General features: G+C 41.7%; 1 protein-coding gene across 1 annotated transcript; it reads left to right on the top strand.

The window, feature by feature from the left end:
* The first annotated feature begins 1,279 nt into the window (after positions 1–1,279).
* On the top strand, positions 1,280–1,868 carry LOC129655523 (eukaryotic translation initiation factor 1-like). Its single transcript, XM_055586045.1, has one exon. The coding sequence runs from the start codon at positions 1,418–1,420 to the stop codon at positions 1,757–1,759; it is 342 nt and encodes a 113-aa protein (XP_055442020.1). The 5' UTR covers positions 1,280–1,417; the 3' UTR covers positions 1,760–1,868.
* Positions 1,869–19,581: the final 17,713 nt, after the last annotated feature.

The following is a 19,581-nucleotide window of genomic DNA, read 5'->3' as shown; positions in this document are numbered from 1 at the left end:
AGGTATATCCTCATCCTTTTTCTGCTGGTGAAGGAAATCCAGACTCCAATGCAGGTATCTGTCATAGCTGTGGCAGAGCTGAAGGAGAAATGCCCATCCCATTCTGGGCTCTGGGCTCAGGGCCAGTCTCCTCCCTCATCATATACAACCTTGATCCAGAAGCAGGAACTTGCACCTGGGCCTTCTTGAGGCCCTAGGAGTTTGATCTTTGAATCTGAATGAACTGAACACAGCTAGGGCCAAACCTGCTTTTGGTGACCTCCTTTCTGTTCTTTGTTTTTTTTCTCCACTTAACAACACATCCTGGAAACTTTTCTGTAACAGTTACAGATCTACTTTATCCTGTGGTTGTATCGCCTTTATTGTGTGGATGCCAGTTCCCTTCTTATGAACACTTGGGTAAATTTTCTTTTCTCTAAACAATATAATAAACCACCTTGTCACTTTTATTATTATTATTTCCTTTGACTAAATTCCTTAAAATTCCTGGATCAAAGGGAAAATCAGAAGAGATGCATGTTGAAATTTTAATATATATTACCAAATTATAGAAGGATTGTACCATTTTGGACTCCCATCAACAACAGTGTGTGAGTAGGTCCCTTTTTTCACACTGTCTCCAACACTGGGGCTGGCTTGATCTTTTTCTTTCTTTCGCTTTTATTTTTTTACTGGTGGCCCTGGGTCTTTGTTGCTGCACAAGGGTTTTCTTTAGCTGTGGTGAGCGGAGGCTCCTCTTTGTTGTGATGCACAAGCTTCTCCTTGCTGTGGCTTCTCTAGTTTGGAGCACAGGCTCCAGGAACATGGCCGTCGGTAGTTGTAGCACATAGGGTGTTGCCCCGAGGCAGGTAGAATCTTCCCAGACCAGGGATCAAGTCTGTGTCCCGTGCATTGGCAGGCGGATTCTTATCCACTGTGCCACCACGGAAGTCCCAATCTTTTTAATTTTTTCAATCTGACAGGGAAAGTAATCTGCATTTCCTTCATTGCTAGTGTATTTAAACAACCTTTTTATAGCCATTGTTCTTTCCTCTATTGGGAACCACCCTGTTAAGAATTTTGTCTATTTTTATCAAAATATTCTTAATTTATTTTCTATCAGTTCTTTACAAAGTAATACTTGAACCCTTCAACCATTAAATGGTGCAGACTCTTTTCTTACTGTCATTTGTCTTTTTGTTTATGCTGTCTTTTGCTGCAATTTTCACTTTTATCTGTGAAAACTGTCAACATTTCCCTTTACACTTTCTAACTTCGGTTTTAAAGTTAAGGTTTTAAAGTCACTGAGCCGCCGCCGAGGACTCAGCAGCCTCCCCCTTGAGCCCCCTGGCTTCCCGACGCTCCGTCCCCCCTGCCCGCCTTCTCCCGCCGCCGCCTTCCGCAGGCCGTTTCCACCGAGGAAAAGGAATCGTATCGTATGTCCGCTATCCAGAACCTCCACTCTTTCGACCCCTTTGCTGATGCAAGTAAGGGTGATGATCTGCTTCCTGCTGGCACTGAGGATTATATCCATATAAGAATTCAACAGAGAAACGGCAGGAAGACCCTTACTACTGTCCAAGGGATCGCTGATGATTACGATAAAAAGAAACTCGTGAAGGCGTTTAAGAAGAAATTTGCCTGCAATGGTACTGTAATTAAGCATCCAGAATACGGAGAAGTAATTCAGCTACAGGCTGACCAGCGCAAGAACATATGCCAGTTCCTGGTAGAGATTGGACTGGTTAAGGACGACCAGCTGAAGGTTCATGGGTTTTAAGTGCTTTTGGCTCACTGAAGCTTAAGTGAGGATTTCCTTGCTATGAGTAGAATTTCCCTTCTGTCCCTTGTCACAAGTTTAAAAACCTCACAGCTTGTATAATGTAACCATTTGGGATCTGCTTTTAACTTGGACTAGTGTAACTCCTTCATGCAATAAACTGAAAAGAGCCATAAAAAAATAAATAAATAAAGTTAAGGAAAGCCTTTCCCACCCCCAAGATAGTGCAAATATTCTCCTATTTCTTCTTTTAGTATTTTTAAGATGTTTCTATTTTATATTCAAGCCTTTTTTTTGTTATTTATTTCTTTTGGCTGTGCTGTGCAGCTTGAGGGATCTTAATTCCCTGACCAGGGATCAAACCCTGGCCCCTGCATTGAAAGCTTGAAGGTACCAAGTGCTAACTACTGGACCACCAGGGAATTCCCATATTCAAACTTTTAAATCTCCTGAAATTTATTTTTGTGTCTAGTACAAGGTAAGAGTCTAAACTTTATCTTTTTTTCCAAATGGTTAGTCAGTTATCTCAGACATTTTAGTGTGGTAATTAAGGCTCTTTATGAACTGGTCTCATCCTACCTCTCCAGTTTCATCTCCCACTTTTCTCCCTAGAACTCTGTGCTCTCTTTTTATCAAATCACATGTAGTTCGTGGAATTAACATCCTATTTCACCCCCACCACAACTTAACACATCTTAGTTTCTCTGCCCAGACTGTCCTTCTCCAGCTCCCTTTAGCTCCCTGACCAACAACTATTTCTCTAAAAATACTTTATTTATTTATATATCCATTTGGCTGCTCTGGATCTTTTAGTCGTGGCACACAGGATCGTCAATCTTAACTGCAGTATGCCTGATCTTTAGTTGCAGCATGTGAACTCTCGGTTGCAGCATGTGGGATCTAGTTCCCTGACTAGGGATAGAACCCAGGCCCCTTGCACTGGGAGCACAGAGTCTTAGCTACTGAATCACCAGGGAAGTCTCCCCAACCAACAACTATTCAGTCTTCCAGAAAATTCCCGGCACATGGTAGGTATCATTAAATGCTTGTCAATGAATAAACCAATCACTTCTACCCACTTTAAGCACGGAGTGGCCTCTGTGGTAGACATGTGCAATGGAAGGATGTAAAAATTGGGAAGTGAAGTTGACAGGGGAAATCCGAACTGCCATATGACTTAGACCATCTGCTTCCTGCCGTGGTTCTGCTCTTGCCTTGCCAGGCCTGCCCACAGTACTTACTCCTCTTCCCCACCCTTTTCAGTCCCAGACCAATAGTTTCAGTTGGCTGCAGCCTCATTCCCGCCACTGAACTGCAACATTGATCTTTGTGCCTGTATATCTCTGCCCTGATATAAGTACAGCTGTGGCGCTGCATAAATATGTGTGCACATAGGTGTGTGAGTGTGAGAGAGAGAGAGTGCAACTCTTCTGCAGAGTCCTTTTCCATTCAGGAGTCTTGCTGTCTTTCTAAAATCTAGGGAGGAGTTTCAGCATCTTCACTGGTTGGGGAGGGGACTGTTGCAAACCACACCTGCCTAGCCTGCAAACAGTCTATTGTGAATACAAACAGTAATCACAACCATTCACCAAATCCCTACTATATACTATCAGACATTTTACTTCCATTGTTTCATTTAATCCCAAAACATATCAGCAAGGTAGATATTAAAATCTCTATTTAAGGACTTCTCTGGTAGTCCAGTGGCTAAGACTCAATGCAGGGGGCGTGGGTTGGATTCATGGTCAGTGAAGTTCCGCATGATGTGCAGTATGGCAAAAAAAAAAAAAAAACCCTGTATTTCATAAATAAGGAAATATGGCCAAGGTCATACAAGGGGTACAGGAAGGATTTAAACACAACTGCATTTAAACAACACTTTTAAAAATAAATAAGTAAATAAACAACACTTGTTCTGGGTAATTCACAACCCATATAGTTGGGCAGCCTCAAGGTTGGAGGTTCAGGGCTCTGAGATTCCCCGTTCCCCAGCCTGACATTCCAGACACTTCACAGCTACTATCCAGCTTCTTCTTCTTCTTTTTTTTTTTTTTAATATTTTAACTTTTTACTTTATATTGGAGTATAGCCAATTAACAATGTTGTGATAGTTTCATGTGAACTGCAAAAGGAGTCAGTCATACCTTTGCAAACTCCCTTCCCATCCAGGCTGCCACATAACATTGATCAGAGTTCCTTGTGCTATATGGTAGGTCCTTGTTGGTTATCCATTTTCAATATAGCAATGTTTACACATCAGTCCCAAACTCCCTCGATATCTCTTCCTCCCATTCTTCCCCCTACTATCCAACTCCTTGAGTAGTACATTTCTGTGCACACTCTCATTCACTGATCGAACAACCTTTCTGATCTTGGTGAAACAGGCACTCTTTGAAATTAGCCGCATTTTTTTTCGCCTCTCCATAAGGCTTAAGGGATTTTAGTATACTGATCAGGCACACCCAGGGCAATGAAAGCACGAAGTCCTAACCACGAGAACTCCTTTAAAGTGAAAGTCACTCAGTGGTGTCCAATTCTTTGCAACCCTGTACTGTACAGTCCATGGAATTCTCCAGGCCAGAATACTGGAGTGGGTAGCCTTTCCCTTCTCCAAGGGATCTTCCCAAAACAGGGATAGAACCGAGGTCTCCCGCATTGCAGGCGGATTCTTTACCAACTGAGCTATCAGGGAAGCCAACATTTTTAATCCTATCTTCATTATTTTGTTTTTATAAGCAAGTCACTAAGCCTCTCTAACACTCAATTTACCCCACTTTAAAATAAGAATAATAATACGAACATATTGGACTACGAAGAGGATTAAACGAGATACAGGGGATCAGGAGGCATCAATCACTTTAAAAAGTATTTGTTAGGGAAATTCCCTGTCAGTTCAGTGGCTGGACTCTGCTTTCACTTTTGAGGCCCTGGATTCAATTCCTGGTCAGGGAATTAAAATCCCTCAAGCCATGCGGTGCAGCCAAAAGAGAAAGTATTTATCAGTGTGCCCTCCGATCTGAGGCAGATGACTGATGCTGTCTTGCCTACTCAAAAATGTTGCTATTGCAATTATTTTCTCTTTCTCCTGAACTGTCAGTGTTTCTCACTCTGATGGATCAGCACATAACCTGCCATACTAGTGTGTCTGCCAATTCAGGGGGAAAAATATCCCACCTTTGACTTCATTACACATCCAACTACCATCCCATTTTGCTATAGCAAAATTCCTAAGTTACTTATATCCACTTTGTCCACTTCCTCACCTCCAGTTCTTTTCTTAAATTGCTGTAAATGAGCTTTGTCTATACCACTTCACTGAAACATCTATTGTTGAGATTGCCAATGGCTGCCATTATGCCAAACCAGTAGTCAAGCCTCATTCCTCATCTTAAATGACATCTTGGCAGCATTTGTCCTGGTTGATCATTCTCTCCCTGAAAAGCTTTCTTTACATGACGTCTGGGATTTTTCGTTCTCCTGATTTTTCTTTAATTTATTGGTTGCTTTTCCTGGGTCTTTTTCCTGACTTCTAAATATTGCAGGGCCGTCCAGAAGAGTGTCTTTGTTCTTCATTTCTCTTATGTCTCATTCATTCCCTAGGTGAGCTCCTCCAGGTTCAAGATCTCAGATATCATTTATACAGTCCAAACTTCCTCCCTGGGCTCTGCACTCATATACCCAAAGCCTCCTTAGTTCCCGTCTTTTATGCTATATAGACATTTTAAACTCAATTGTCCAGAAAGAACTCTTTTCTCCCTACCACTCACATAATGCTTTTCCAGGTTTCCCCATTTAGGAAAAGACATCAACATTTGCCCAGTTGCTCAGGTCAAAACCCCAGGGTAATCCTTTATACCTCTCTCCTTCATTATCTATCAATAATAATGCATCCTGGGACTTCCCTGGTTGTCCAGCGGTTAAGACTTCAAGCTCCCATTGCAGGGGACCTGGATTTGATCCCTGGTCAGGGAACTAATCCTTCATGCTGAAACTAAAAGATGCATGCCACAACAAAGATTGAAGATCTTGCATGCTCCAGCACGGCCAAATAAATCTAAAATAAAAGTAATAATAACCCAACTGGTCAGCTCTCTCTTCAAAATGTATGCCAAATCTGACCACTTCTCACCATCTTATTACCTCCACCCTTTTCTAAGTCTTGATCATCTCAAGAATGGTTTACTTTTAGAGCGTCCTAACTGTTCCTCACACAGCAGTCAAGGATGCAGGCCTGATGCCTAGGCAAGATTTACTTGGTCACTGCAGCCCAGGGAATTTTTATTAGGGAATCCTAGCTCAGGGGATCTTACCAGCATTTACAAACTCAGAAAGGACTGATATATAAATTAGAAAATCAGTATATTAATTCACCATGGAAAGATTTCTTTTCAAGGATGCATATATGTTCCTGCCTGCCCTCCAGAACACTCTCTTCTTAGCATTAAGAAATATAGAGGACTTTCCTGGTGGTACAGTGGATGGGAATCCGCCTGCCAATGCAGGGAACACAAGTTCAATCCCTGGCCCAGGAAGATTCCACATGCCCCAGAGCAACTAAGCCCGTGCACCACAACCACTGAAGTCCAAGCATCTAGACCCTGTGCTCAGCAACAAGAAAAGCCACTGCAATGAGAAGTCGCAGCACTGCAATGAAGAGTAGCCCCCACACGCCACAACTAGAGAAAGCCCTAGTGCAGCAAAAAATAAATAAATAAATAATTGTTTAAAATATAGAAAGCAGAACATTACTAAGAATTTTGCTTTGATGTATGTGGAATTAGGGAAAAGGCCACTAAATGGTTCCGAGGACTAATTCCCTCCGAGTTAAGGAAAACAATATAGTCTTTCAAGTCCACCAAGCCCCCAACAGAAGTGCCTTGCCCAGTGACTCCCTCCCTTCCATAGTAATTTAACACCTTGATTCCACTGTCGTTGTTGTCGTTGAGTCGCTAAGTCATGTCTGACTCTTTGTGATCCCATGGACTGTAGCCCGCCAGGCTCCTCTGTCCATGGGAATTCCCAGGCAAGAATACTGGAGTGGGTTGCCCTTTCCTTTTCCACAACCCAGGATTGGAACCTGACCCAGGGATGGAACCCGTGTTTCCTGCTTGGCAGGCAGATTCTTCCCCAGTGAACCACCTGGGAAGTCCAGTTATTGTCATTCAGTTCAGTTCAGTCACTCAGTCGTGTCCAACTCTTTGCGACCCCATGAATCGCAGCACGCCAGGCCTCCCTGTCCATCACCAACTCCCGGAGTTTACTCATGTGCATCGAGTCGGTGATGCCATCTAACCATCTCATCCTCTGTCATCCCCTTCTCCTCCTGCCCCCAATCCCTCCCAGCATCAGGGTCTTTTCCAATGAGTCAACTCTTCGCATGAGGTGGCCAAAGTATTGGAGTTTCAGCTTTAGCATCATTCCTTCCAAAGAACACCCAGGGCTGATCTCCTTTAGAATGGATTGGTTGGATCTCCTTGCAGTCCAAGGGACTCTCAAGAGTCTTCTCCAACACCACAGTTCAAAAGCATCAATTCTTCGGCACTCAGCTTTCTTCACAGTCCAACTCTCACATCCATACATAACCACTAGAAAAACCAGAGCCTTGACTAGACGGACCTTTGTCGGCAAAGTAACGTCTCTGCTTTTGAGTATGCTATCTAGGTTGGTCATAACTTTTCTTCCAAGGAGTAAGCGTCTTTTAATTTCATGCCTGCAATCACCATCTGCAGTGATTTTGGAGCCCCCCAAAATAAAGTCTGACACTGTTTCCACTGTTTCCCCATCTATTTGCCATGAAGCAATGGGACGAGTTATTGTCATTAGAATGGTGTTAATTAAGTTGGTCCTTAGGTACGCTATGACAGATTATAGTTTGTTAGAGTTTTAGCAGAAGTTTGCAATCCTGGTGCTTTTTCCCTTTGACTTTGGAGACAGACAAGGATCATTCACTTTATTCTAGTAATGAAGTACCTCCCTAACTCAGACTTTTATAACACAGGCTTGGGCCTTGTGCTGTTTCTGATTTCTAACCAAAACCGCATCTATTTTTTATGTTTTACCCAATTAATCTTCCCAATGTATTTCTCTAATTGGTTTTTTGTTTGTTTTTTCCCACTTAGAAACCTTTACTATCTCTGCAAAGTCCAAACTTCTTGGCTAAGCAGACAATGTTCTACATGAACCTACTCTCCAGCTGAAGTGGCCCTCTGGCTAAGCATACTTTGGTTCTTCTTGTCAACCTGACTTTGCTATTTAATGTTCGAGAATGTTCCCTCCCTCCATTTCAGCCTATTAAACTGATACAAACATCATGGGAAAATACCGCCTCTAAAGTAATAGCTTTCAATCTTTTTCTAACTTATGTCCTATGACTCACTTTCCAAACACCCTCGATCCCACTATTACAGAATATTTTTAAAAATTTATTTTCCCCAGGAACTTCACCAGAGGTCCAGTGGTTAAGACTCCAAACTTTCAATGCAGGGGGTGTGGGTTTCACAGCCAAACAAACAAAATCTATTTTTCTCACATTCACAAGCATCATGGAGAATAAACAGAATTTCTATGAATTAAATCACAAACAAATAAATAGAATAATTATTTTAGTAGTTTAGACTACAGCACAATTCAAACCATAAACACACACTCAGAAAAAACCCATAAACACGAAAGTAGGAAATAATTTCTCATATGCTATAATAGTGACTATTATGAAGTAACTGGACTGTTGTTTTTGTATTTTCAAAAGTTGCAATAAGGGGCTTCACTGATAGCTCAGTGATAAAGAATCCACCTGCTAATGCAAGAGACACAGGTTTGATCCCCGATCCGGGAAGATCCCATATGCTGCAGAGTAACTTAGGCTGTGTGCCACAACTATTGAGCCTGTGCTCTAGAGCTTGGGAACCACAACTACTGAAGCCTTCACACCCTGGAGCCAGTGCTCCACAAGAGAAGCCACCAAAATGAGAAACCGGCGCACCAGCTAGAGAGTAGTCCACTCCCCGCAACTAGAGAAAAGCCTGTGAAGCAACAAAGACTCAGCACAGCCAAAAATAAATAAATAAATAAATAAAATTACTTTTAAAAAAAGTTGCAATAAACATTGAAAATAAACTATACTCCAATACAAATTATTTTTTAAAAGTTACAATGAAAATATGTATTGGTTTTATAAAGAAAGCACACTATTTTTTTTAAAGAAAAGAAATACCTAAGTATGATATCTTTTGTTTGTTTTTTTTGCTTGTTTTTTTTTTTTTTTCCTTCAAGTATTATATCGTAGTTGAGACCACTTGAAAGTCAGACACTGAGACTAGGACTTAGGTACAGATCATTTATTTGGGAGACGACCCTAAGAATTAGAAGGAAGGGAGTGGGGACATAAGACAGAAAAGGGGAAAGGATTAATACATCAACTACTTAATACTATGGACAACCAGAATCAATCCATGTAGGATTCTTCTGAAAAACTCTGGAAACCACATATCAAAATTATGCCAGTGAAGGCTGGGGAGGCTGGAGTATTACCCCCAGGCCCCTTCTTTCCATTTTCTGAGGGTTTCCTCTGGAAACCATAACTCCCTCACACTTTCAGATTGCAGCTGCACACAGCTGAGCTGCCTTCCACAGCATGGAGAAAGCCCTGGGGCAGCAAAGCAGAGAGACACCATGGTACATGGTTGACGCGGTAAGTTACTGACCTCAGTCATGTTAGATCAGGCAGGTTGAGGCATTACGCAAATCTCCTACAACAAGAAAGACAGAATAATCGTTGGAAAGTTCTGTGCCCAAGAACTCACTTCTATTTCCAGCTGATGGTAACCATACTAGTGCCTAGAGGTGTGTGCCTTCTGTCGGTGGTACTCTCAAGAACCACTGACCTACGAAGGCCCGACTCTAGTCGCTGCTAATCCCTACTAGTTTGTTACTCCTTTGAGTGCGTGTTGGACCATGCTGCTGCTGCTGCTATGTGCAAACAATTTTCAGAAGTTTATTCACTGAGCCCTTAGTATGAACCAAACATCATGCTTAGCAGCAGGGTCACAGAGATCAACAACCCACTGCAAGAGGCAAAAGAGTGTCCTGGAAAAAGCATCCTTGCCTTTGTGACTTTGGAGTTACAGATGAAGGTTGCAAGAGTTCCATTTACTGTGTGAGCTTCAAAATCATTTAGCCTCTTCTCAACTGCAAAAGGGGGATAATGGTCCCTACTTTCAGGGTTGTTGTGAAGATTAGGCAAGGTAATTTCTATGAAATATTCAGTACAGTGCCTGATACATATAAAAAGAGCCCAATAAATATTAGCTATTGTTTTGCTATTTAAAATGGTAGCTAGGAATTCCCTGGTGGTCCAGTGGTTAAGACTTCATGCTTTCACTGCCAGGGCCCAATTTCAGTCCTTGCTCAAAAAACTAAAATCCTATATGCCTCATAGTTTGGCCAAGAAAATTTAAAAAAATTTTAATTAAACAAAAAAAAATAGCTAAAGCAAGCTTCCTAAATCGATCTCTGGCCTCAAAGAGATGGATGATCCCAGTGCTGTGGGTAGCATAGGATAGAGCACAGTCTTAGTTCACAGTGAAATATGGCACAGTGGAGTCATGCACAGGTGCAATGTCATGCTGGGGAAATGAAGGGATTAGAGCTTGAACCTAGATTGATGAGGAAGGAATCTGCCTGGTATAGTTCTGAGGGTCTGATGCCAGCCTTGCTCCCTCAGCAGGGTCTTAAATTGGGTCACAGGATCCAAGGAGCTGAGGAAGAGAGTGATGCCTCCAAATAAAAACCCAAGGACACTCCCAGTAGCTACTGAGGCAGGGAGTCTCACTCTTAGGGAAAATTAGTCAAGTCTTATCAAGCTGTATCATCCATTTGCTGGAAGTTTCTGCATCAAGGGCTGGTTTCTGAGCTGTCCAGTGTTTAGAAATGATTCTGCCCTTTAGGGACATTCATGGATTGGAAAGAATTCAGATGTTCCTTAAATATACCCTGCCCTGTACTATTATGTCACTATAATAGTGGTGACCCTCGAGAGGGTCAGCTCAAGAAGGCAAGGTCTTATTTATGGTATCCCCAGCGACCTAGCAGAATATCTAGCACATGGTAGGGGCTCAAGGCTCAATAAGTGTTAGTTGAATGAATGACTACTGAATGAAAAAGCACTCAGCCATGAGCACGTGAAGGTGAGCCTAGATTTAAGGTTTCCCTCTCCTTCCAGGAATTCTGACAGATAAGGGGTTCGCATCCAAGAGTTTGAGAGGCCCTGCTGAGGGCCTCTCTTCATGATCTTGTCTCAGGTTCCTTTCATCTAGATAAGGTATTTAGGCCCCTGCTTCTCCTGGCTATAAGTTTCCGGAGTGGCTTTTTTATTGCTTTGATTTGCATAAGGCTCCTCAGTGAACTTGAACTTTGTTCTTGAATTCCCAGATAATCCAATCCAAAGTAAGCAGGAACTGCCAGCAAATAAACCACTGGTATAGATAGACTCAGAAACTTGGAAAGAGTTCATTTCCTCATCCCTCTGACCTGACCACATTCCTCTCGGATTCTATTATAGACTTTTCTGCCAAATGCTGAAATGCTCGGTGAAGCAGGGCTGAGAACTTGTCCCTCCCACCTAGTAGTCCAGAGTGGGGCATGCCATCCCCATTCCTAGGAGACCCCTCTTACTTTCCAACTCTTCATCTGTTTGAGCCTTGTCTCTCCTGCATTCCATGATGCTGCCTCTGTGCACCCATCTTGGGGTCTGCTTTCCACCTCTTTTACTTTAGCCCCTCTGAACTGTGAACCTTAAAGCCAGAGGACAAGTCTGATCCATTTTTGTGTCCTTCTTTGCACCTAGAAAAAGACTAGGTGCTATAGTCTGAATGTTTGCCTTTCTGCCTCTCCACTCTCATTTATATGTTGAAATTCTAGTACCCAAGGTGATGTGGTAATTCCCATGGGGTATCTGGGAAGTGTGTAAGCCATGTGAGTGGAATTCCTTATAAAAGAGGCTCTGGAGAGATCCCTTGCTGGTCTGCCATGTGAGGCATACAATAAGTCTATGATCCAGAAGAGGGCCCTTACCTGATCATGCTGGTCCCTGACCTCGGACTTCCATTCTCCATTGCTGGGAACCAGCACAGGAGATCCCACCCATGACAAGGTCATGTGGAAGAGACCTGACAGGCAAGGCGGATCAGGACTCAAGGGGCTCCCCTGGACCTGCTCGAGCATCTACCCCGAAACCAAAGTCTATCTGTCTACTGTTTACTATATTATGCCTTTCACCAACTCTTCTGACATTAACATTCTTTCTCTGAAGAAAATCAACTTAGGGCTCTAGTTAATAAGTCTCCTGTGCTTGAAAGGAGTATTTCAATTCTAACCTCTCTGTTAGCATTTTAGCTTGCTTGGCAGGTTTATCCATACTCTTGCAACTAACACACATGATTGTTTACAACTTCCCAAACATGAAAGGCACGGAAAGCCTAAAGCATTCTAAAAGTTCTAATGGGCATACAGCCCTTTGAGGGGTGAGAAATTATTAGATAATACTGATGGAGGGCTTCATTGTTGAGCCAATGTTTGCTGCCAAGTTTCCTTATCCCTTACCCATTGTGTGCCTGGGAGTGCATTAGTTAATATAGTTAGAATGTAGAAAAATAAGTAGTAGCCTTGATAATAGCAACATAAAACCTTTGAGTTAATAAGTTCTTTCTTTGTTGTAACCCACTGCACCTTTGCTCCATAACATGTAACTTTATTTAGTACTTTCTGAGGGTGACATTGATTGGAAAAATAAAGAAAAAACACTTTAAAGGAAAAACAAGTTTTCTGATTGACCAGCCTTTATCAGGAAAAGGTCATAAAATGTCAATAGGCCTCCGGGCCAGAGGATAATGTACATAATACAAGACCCTTGCAAGTGGAAAGGTATGCAGAGAACATCCTGGTTTCAATAAGGGTTAAACAGATGTAATTTTTGAGCTGAGTCTGCATGACTTTGTATCTTTCACTTCTGGAAATGTGTAACTCAGGGTATAAAAGCCCCTTTTAAAAATCAAGCTGCGGGATCCCACTTCACCAGAGCTCTGGTCTCTGTGTCTTTCTTTCTCTTTCTCTCTCTCTCTCTTCTTTTTTCAGGCAGATTCCCTGGAACACAGAGGCTCTCTGAGTCCACTTTTTTGCCCAGGCTTCTAAGACCCAGTCGAGAAGGTGCTCTGCATCTTCACCCCACCGAGAGGGCGCCTGTGGCCTCCGTGGACAGAGCAAGTCCCGTGTCAGGGACTTTATTGGCTTTCTGTGTAAACCAAGGAACATCAGCCTCTTTCTCTCTCCCTTATTCTTTCTCTTTATTTTTATTTTGACCCCGGACCACCAGATCCCAATCCATTATAAGACCCGTGTCATCTCTCTCTCGCCAACACCGTCCTTCCTGAGGGTACCCTAGGATCCTGCTGGGGTTGGACCCTGGCATTCCATAATGGTTGGCAATAAATTTCTGCTGTTTGTAAATCACCCAGTCTGCGGTATCTGAAGCAGTCTGAAAACAGACTAAGATAGTAGTGCTTAGTAAATTCTCAGTAAATGTTAGCTAAAAGCATGATTCCTCCCATTATTCTCTCTCTTTTCATAGCTTTTCCACTTTCTTCCACTGGACCCTTCCCTTAGCACAAATTCATGTTCAAATTCTCCATATTGTGAAAAACTCTCCCTCTATCTGCTTTTCTCTGAAGCCACTAATCCATCACTTTCCTTCCCTTCTTTATTTTCTTGAGAAGTCTGCCCTCTGATTTTCCACATCTTAATCTTCTCTTCATCCCTAAATCCAAGCCATCTGGCTCAGGATTAACCAACCATTCCACTGAGCCAGCTCTCCACAAAGTCACCAGTGATTTTCATGCCAATTGAATTCAAAAGTTTCTGCTGTGAAAATTAGAGAACATAAATGTAAAGAGTATGGCAGATAGTAGATGCTTAGTAAAATGGTAATTGTTCTTACCTGTCTCAGTTTCCCTAACATTACTCACTTCTGTTATCTCTTTTAAATCATTTTCCCCTCCTTCTTGCCATTCATTGTAAAAGGTATATAGTTTTATCCTAGCCTGTTGCCCTGGAAAACCAAAGCTCAGGGCAAAATTTACATGCTAAGGCTTATTGTGGTGTTCAATAAACAATATTCAGGGCAAAAATAAGGGAAAATCAGGAAGGAAGGGAAAGAAAAGTAAAGGTGGTGTGCTGCAGAGCTAGCCACAGATTTATAAGATACAGCTAATTGCTTCGTTATATAGGACTGAGAGATCATGTAAAATGCCTGTATCATGTCTAGGAATCATTTCTCGGGGAGAGGAAGAGAAAACTGCTGATTCTTCCCTTCTATCTTGCATGGGTCAACTTCCTTATACCATGTGTGTGTGCTAAGTCCCTTCAGTTATGTCGGACTCTGTGTGACCCTGTGGACTGTAGCTGGCCAAGCTCTTCTGTCCATGGGATTCTCTAGGCAAGAATACTGGAGTGGGTTGTCATGCCCTCTTCCAGGGGATCTTCCTGATCCAGGATCAAACCCACGTCTCGCGTCTCCTGCATTGGCCGGCAGGTTCTTTACCACTAACACCACCTGGGAAGCCCTGAATGAAACATTAACTCCCTTGTACTTCCAGATTATATCATGGATCTGCAAGGCAGTCTTGAGAGATTGATCTCAATCCATAGCAAGTGATTCAGCTTATTTTGGAAGTGGTGTTGAGTGAGATTTTCTGTGGATCTGGTTAAGTCAGACCTGAGTGTCATAGTGGCTGCAGCTCCTGCTATAGCAGGTGCAATAAAGAAAGTACAGAAGTCTGGCCCACATACTTGGGGAAGCTGAAGCAGACTACTGCATCAGGAGATAGGCTCACTGTAATGACTAGCTCTCCACTGAGTGGAGAGCAGGAAGCAGGTGGCTCCAAGTGAGTCTGGAGAGGTATTCGACTGGATTCAATACAAGAGCTATGTTTCAAAAACTTGATTGATAAACACAGAAGAAAGACAAAATAACCTATTCATCCAGAAGTCAAAAGCAATGCTGCAATTCTTTTGGTATTGCAAAAGACTGGTATTTTCCAGTCTTTTTCCTTACACATATAGGTTTTTCTTTTTTTAATTTGAAAGGATTTTCTTACTTTCTGATTGCAGTGTAACATATGGAAAATGTACAGATTAAGTGTATAACTTGATAAATTTTCACAAATTTAATATTTCTTTTTAAATTAAATCAAGAAATAGATAATTACTATCACCCCACAAGTTTCCCTTCTTGCCCATATCCAGTCACTACATTTCTAAGGGTAATCACTATCCTGACTTCTAACAAAATAGATTAGTTTTCACTGGTTTTATACTTTATAAAAATGAAATTATACAATATATATACTCTTTCATGTCTGCTTTATTTCACTCAACAGTAAGTTTGGCAAATTTATTCTTGTTGAGTGTAGGAGTAGTTAATTCCTTTTCACTGTTGTATAATATTCCATTTCCAGCATTTCTATTTAGCACATTTTGGCTCTTTTTCTTTCATGCCATTGCATTCTTTTTTTTTTTTACTTGTAATATTTTTACTAAATTCATATTAAATGAAAAAAGATTGCTAACACCATTTATATAATATGCATTTTGAGAGTAAACTCAGATAAAGAATTTTCTTTTTTTAATTAATTTATTTTTAATTAAAGGATAATTGCTTTATAGAATTTTGTTTTCTGTCGAACCTCAACATGAATCAGCCATAGGTATACATATATCCTCTCCCTCTTGAACCTCCCTTGCACCTCTCTCACCATCCCACCCCTCTAGGTTGATACAGAGCCCGTTTGAGTTTCCTGAGACATACAGCAAATTCCCATTGGCTATCTATTTTACATATGGTAATGTAAGTTTCTGTGTTACTCTCTCCATACATCTCACCCTCTCCTCCCCTCTTCCCATGTCCATAAGTCTGTTCTCTATTTCTGTTTTTCCATTGCTGCCCTGCAAATAAATCCTTCAGTACCATCTTTCTAGATTCCATATATATGCATTCATATATGATATCTTTCTCTTTCTGACTTACTTCACTCTGTAAAATAGGCTCTAGGTTCATCCACCTCTTCTGAGTCAGTTTGGGTTTATGGGAAGCTAAAGATTGTTTCTGATGGTCTTAGGGAAGGATTATTCCTCACTCATTTAAGAGCTCTCAGAAGTTAGTTCTCTGAAGAATGTGGTAGTTGATATGAAGGCTAAAAGTGTCATAATCATTTGCCACCATGAGGAGGTCAACTTCAGGATGAAGATGTGAGACTGAAAAGCAGAAAGAAGAAATGGAGAGAAAATGGGATCCTGATGACATTGTTGAGCTGCTGGATCAAACCAGGCTTGAAGCCTGTCTATGTGAGCTCATAATTTTCCTTTATTGTTGAAGCCAATTTAAATTAGGTTTTCTGTTAAGGGCAACATAGAGTCTTAACTTATCTATGGGTCAGTACAGGGAGCTTTGGGAACACAGAAGAGGGGCACATAACTCAGTCTGAGTCAATCAGGGTGAGAGAACTAATTCTTAGGTAGATTGTAAGGAGTCTGGGGCCCTCAAGGAGGAAGGGGTCTGGGGCCCTCAAAGAGGAGAAAGGGGTCCAAGGTTCTTGAGGTAGAGAAAAGGACAAACATTTTTTCTACATTCTTTTGTCTTAATCACAGAAAATGTTTTTTCTTTATGCCCAGAGCTAATGGCTCAACGGTATGTTTTTCCTCAAGCTCTGTACTAATGATTATATAATAAAAATGTATCTTGCTCTGTACTAATGATTATATAATAAAAATATATCTTGCTCAAGGACATGTTTCTCCTTCTTAACAAGAACCTTCTGACTAATCTTGTTATTTTCAGAGGTATGTTGTGGGAGTAGGTCTGATAAGACCTTTCTATTGTTCTAATCTTGTTAATTTAACATGTATGTTGTTGGAGTGGGTCTGGTAAAAGTATATAAGGCCTTGATAAGACTAGCAAGTGGGGCATTCTCCATCCCCCTTCTGATATCTATTTCAGAAACTTTTTCTGTCCTTTTTCACTGTAATAAAACAAAAGCTCTGAGTAATCAAGCCTTGTCCCCGATCCCAAAGCTGAATCTTCTTCTTCAGAGATCACAAATCTGACACAGTTTGCTGTAAGCTGTCAAGGGGAGGCTTCTTCAGTAAAGACGTTTTGGAAGTAGCGGATATTTAAAAGAAAGTGTGTTGTAGGTAGGAAGAGCATATGCAAAGACCCAAAGTGAGAGAAGACATGGTGTGTTTGGGAAACCATTCACCATCCTCACCATCCTCGTATGTACTCAAGCTGGAAACCCAGGAGTCATTCCAGTGTTTTTGTTTTTATTAAAGTATAGTTAATTTACAATGGTGCGCCAATCTATGCTGTACAGCAAAGTGACTTAGTTATACTCATATGTACATTCTTTTTTTATATTCTTTTCCATTATAGCTTATCATAGAATATTGAATATAGTTCCCTGTGTTATAACAGAAACTTGTTTTTTAATCCATTCTAAATGTAACAGTTGGCATCTACCAACCCCAAACTCCCAGTCCATCTCTCTCCCTGCCCCCCTTCTCCTTGGCAACTACAAGTCTGTTCTCTGTTTTTTTTTAATCTCCTACATCTAGTGGATCACATTACATCTAGTGCTGCCAATTATACTCCTAAATATTTCTAAAATGTGTCTCTACTCCATGATGAGAGTGTGAGCTGCTGTCCTAAGACAGACTTTGGAAGAATACCCTCCATAGACAGAATTGTAGTCTATCTCAGAAGGTGAGGATGGTCCTGAAATATGGGAGTGGTTAGTTTTTATGGCTGGGTAATTTCATAGGCTAACAAGTGGGAGGGTTATTCCAACTATTTCAGGGAGGGGGTGGAAATTTCCAGGAATTGGGCCATCACCCACATCTGGCCTTTTATGGTCAGCCTTGAAACTGTCAAGGTACCTGGGGGTGTGGATTTAATATGTTAATATATTATAATGAATGTATAATGAGGCTCAAGGTCTACAGGAAGTTGAATCTTCCACAATCTTCGGCTTAATAGTTTCTAACCAGTTTTTGTTGCAGCCTCAATGGCTGTATCATTCTCCTAAAGGTTATGCCTTGACTCTTCCCTCTTATCTCAGTTCCTCTTCCATTTTATACAATACCTGAATCATCTCAAAAAGATGTGAAAAAACATATTCAGTTTAGTATAAAATCCTAATTTGACATTTCCTCTTTCATCACCTTTTTTTGAGTTACCTATGATTTACTTCTTCTTCTTGTAGCCTCTGATACTATTTTTACTCTCTTGTGTCTGTTAGAGTTCTTTAGCTGTAAGCAGCAAACACTGGCTTTATTTAACCAAAGAAAAAGAATTTTTTGGAAGGCCATAGGAAAATTGCAGGATCAAAGGGAAGGCAGGGCATGGGATTGGCAGAAACCAGGTGACTTCAGGGAGGCTTCCCAGATGGCACTAGTGGTAAAGAACCTGCCTACCAATGCAGGAGACTTAAGAGATGCTGGTTCGATCCTTGGGTGGGGGAAGATCCCCTGTAGGAGGGCATGGCAACCTATTCTAGTGTTCTTGCCTGGGAAATTCCACAGGCAGCAAAGCCTGTTGGGCTACAGTCCATAATGTCTCAAAGAGTCAGACATGACTGAAGCAACTTAGCACACACACAGGTGACTTTCAGTTCAGTTCAGTCACTCAGTCGTGTCTGACTCTGCGACCCCATGAACTGCAGCACACCAGGCCTCCCTGTCCATCACCAACTCCCAGAGTTTACCCAAACTCATGTCCATTGAGTCAGTGATGCCATCCAACCATCTCATCCTCTGTCGTCCCCTTCTCCTCCTGCCCTCAACCTTTCCCAGCATCAGGGTCTTTTCAAATGAGTCAGCTCTTTGCATCAGGTGGCCAAAGTATTGGAGTTTCAACTTCAACATCAGTCCTTCCAATGAACACTCAGGACTGATATCCTTAGGATGGACTGGTTGGATCTCCTTGCAGTCCAAGGGACTCTCAAGAGTCTTCTTCAACACCATAGTTCAAAAGCATCAATTCTTCAGTGCTCAGCTTTCTTTATTGTCCAACTCTCACATCCATACATGACTACTGGAAAAACCATAGCCTTGACTAGATGGACCTTTGTTGGCAAAGTAATGTCTCTGCTTTTGAATATGCTGTCTAGGTTGGTCAAAACTTTCCTTCCAAGGAGTAAGCGTCTTTTAATTTCATGGCTGCAGTCACTATCTGCAGTGATTTTGGAGCCCCAAAAGTGAAATGTTGGAGACTTAGTTCATCAGGACGCCACTTCTACTGGAGAGACAGTGGGAAGTAATCTGGGGTATAAACAAAGGATGGGGAAGAACTTCCCCTGTGGTCAGGTGGTTAAGAATCCACCTTCCAATGCTGGGAGCCAAAATTGGATCCCTGGTTTGTTAACTAAGTTCCCACATGCCTCACAGAGTGGCCTAGAAAGAAATAAGCTTAAAAAATGGTTAGAGTCGCGCTGGCAGAGTACAGAGGGGCAGGAAGGAGGTGAGGGAGAGAAAGAGCTACACCAGGACAAACTTGTTTCCTGCCCATTCTGCCAAGGAAAACATAAATTCAAGACACCTCTGAGTCCGAATGGCAAAGCTATTTCAAATCTCAGAACTGCAATTTAATAGCTATCTTACTCTGAACAAGGTAAAGCCTGCTAAGTCTGTACAATCTGTAAGTGGAACGTGAATACCTTCCTCACAGGAGACTGACTACAAGTGCGCTGGATGCTGATTACAATGAAAAAGAAAAAATC

The sequence above is a fragment of the Bubalus kerabau genome, chromosome 6, assembly GCF_029407905.1.
Source record: "Bubalus kerabau isolate K-KA32 ecotype Philippines breed swamp buffalo chromosome 6, PCC_UOA_SB_1v2, whole genome shotgun sequence".
In the NCBI taxonomy this organism is placed as follows: Eukaryota; Metazoa; Chordata; class Mammalia; order Artiodactyla; family Bovidae; genus Bubalus; species Bubalus kerabau.
Note: the sequence above shows the minus strand (reverse complement) of the source record. Positions and strands in the feature narration are given on the sequence as shown.

What these genes read in the sequence shown, in the direction of transcription:
- LOC129655523 (XM_055586045.1), top strand. Translation starts at nt 1,418, where the DNA reads ATGTCCGCTATCCAGAACCTCCACTCTTTCGACCCCTTTGCTGATGCA.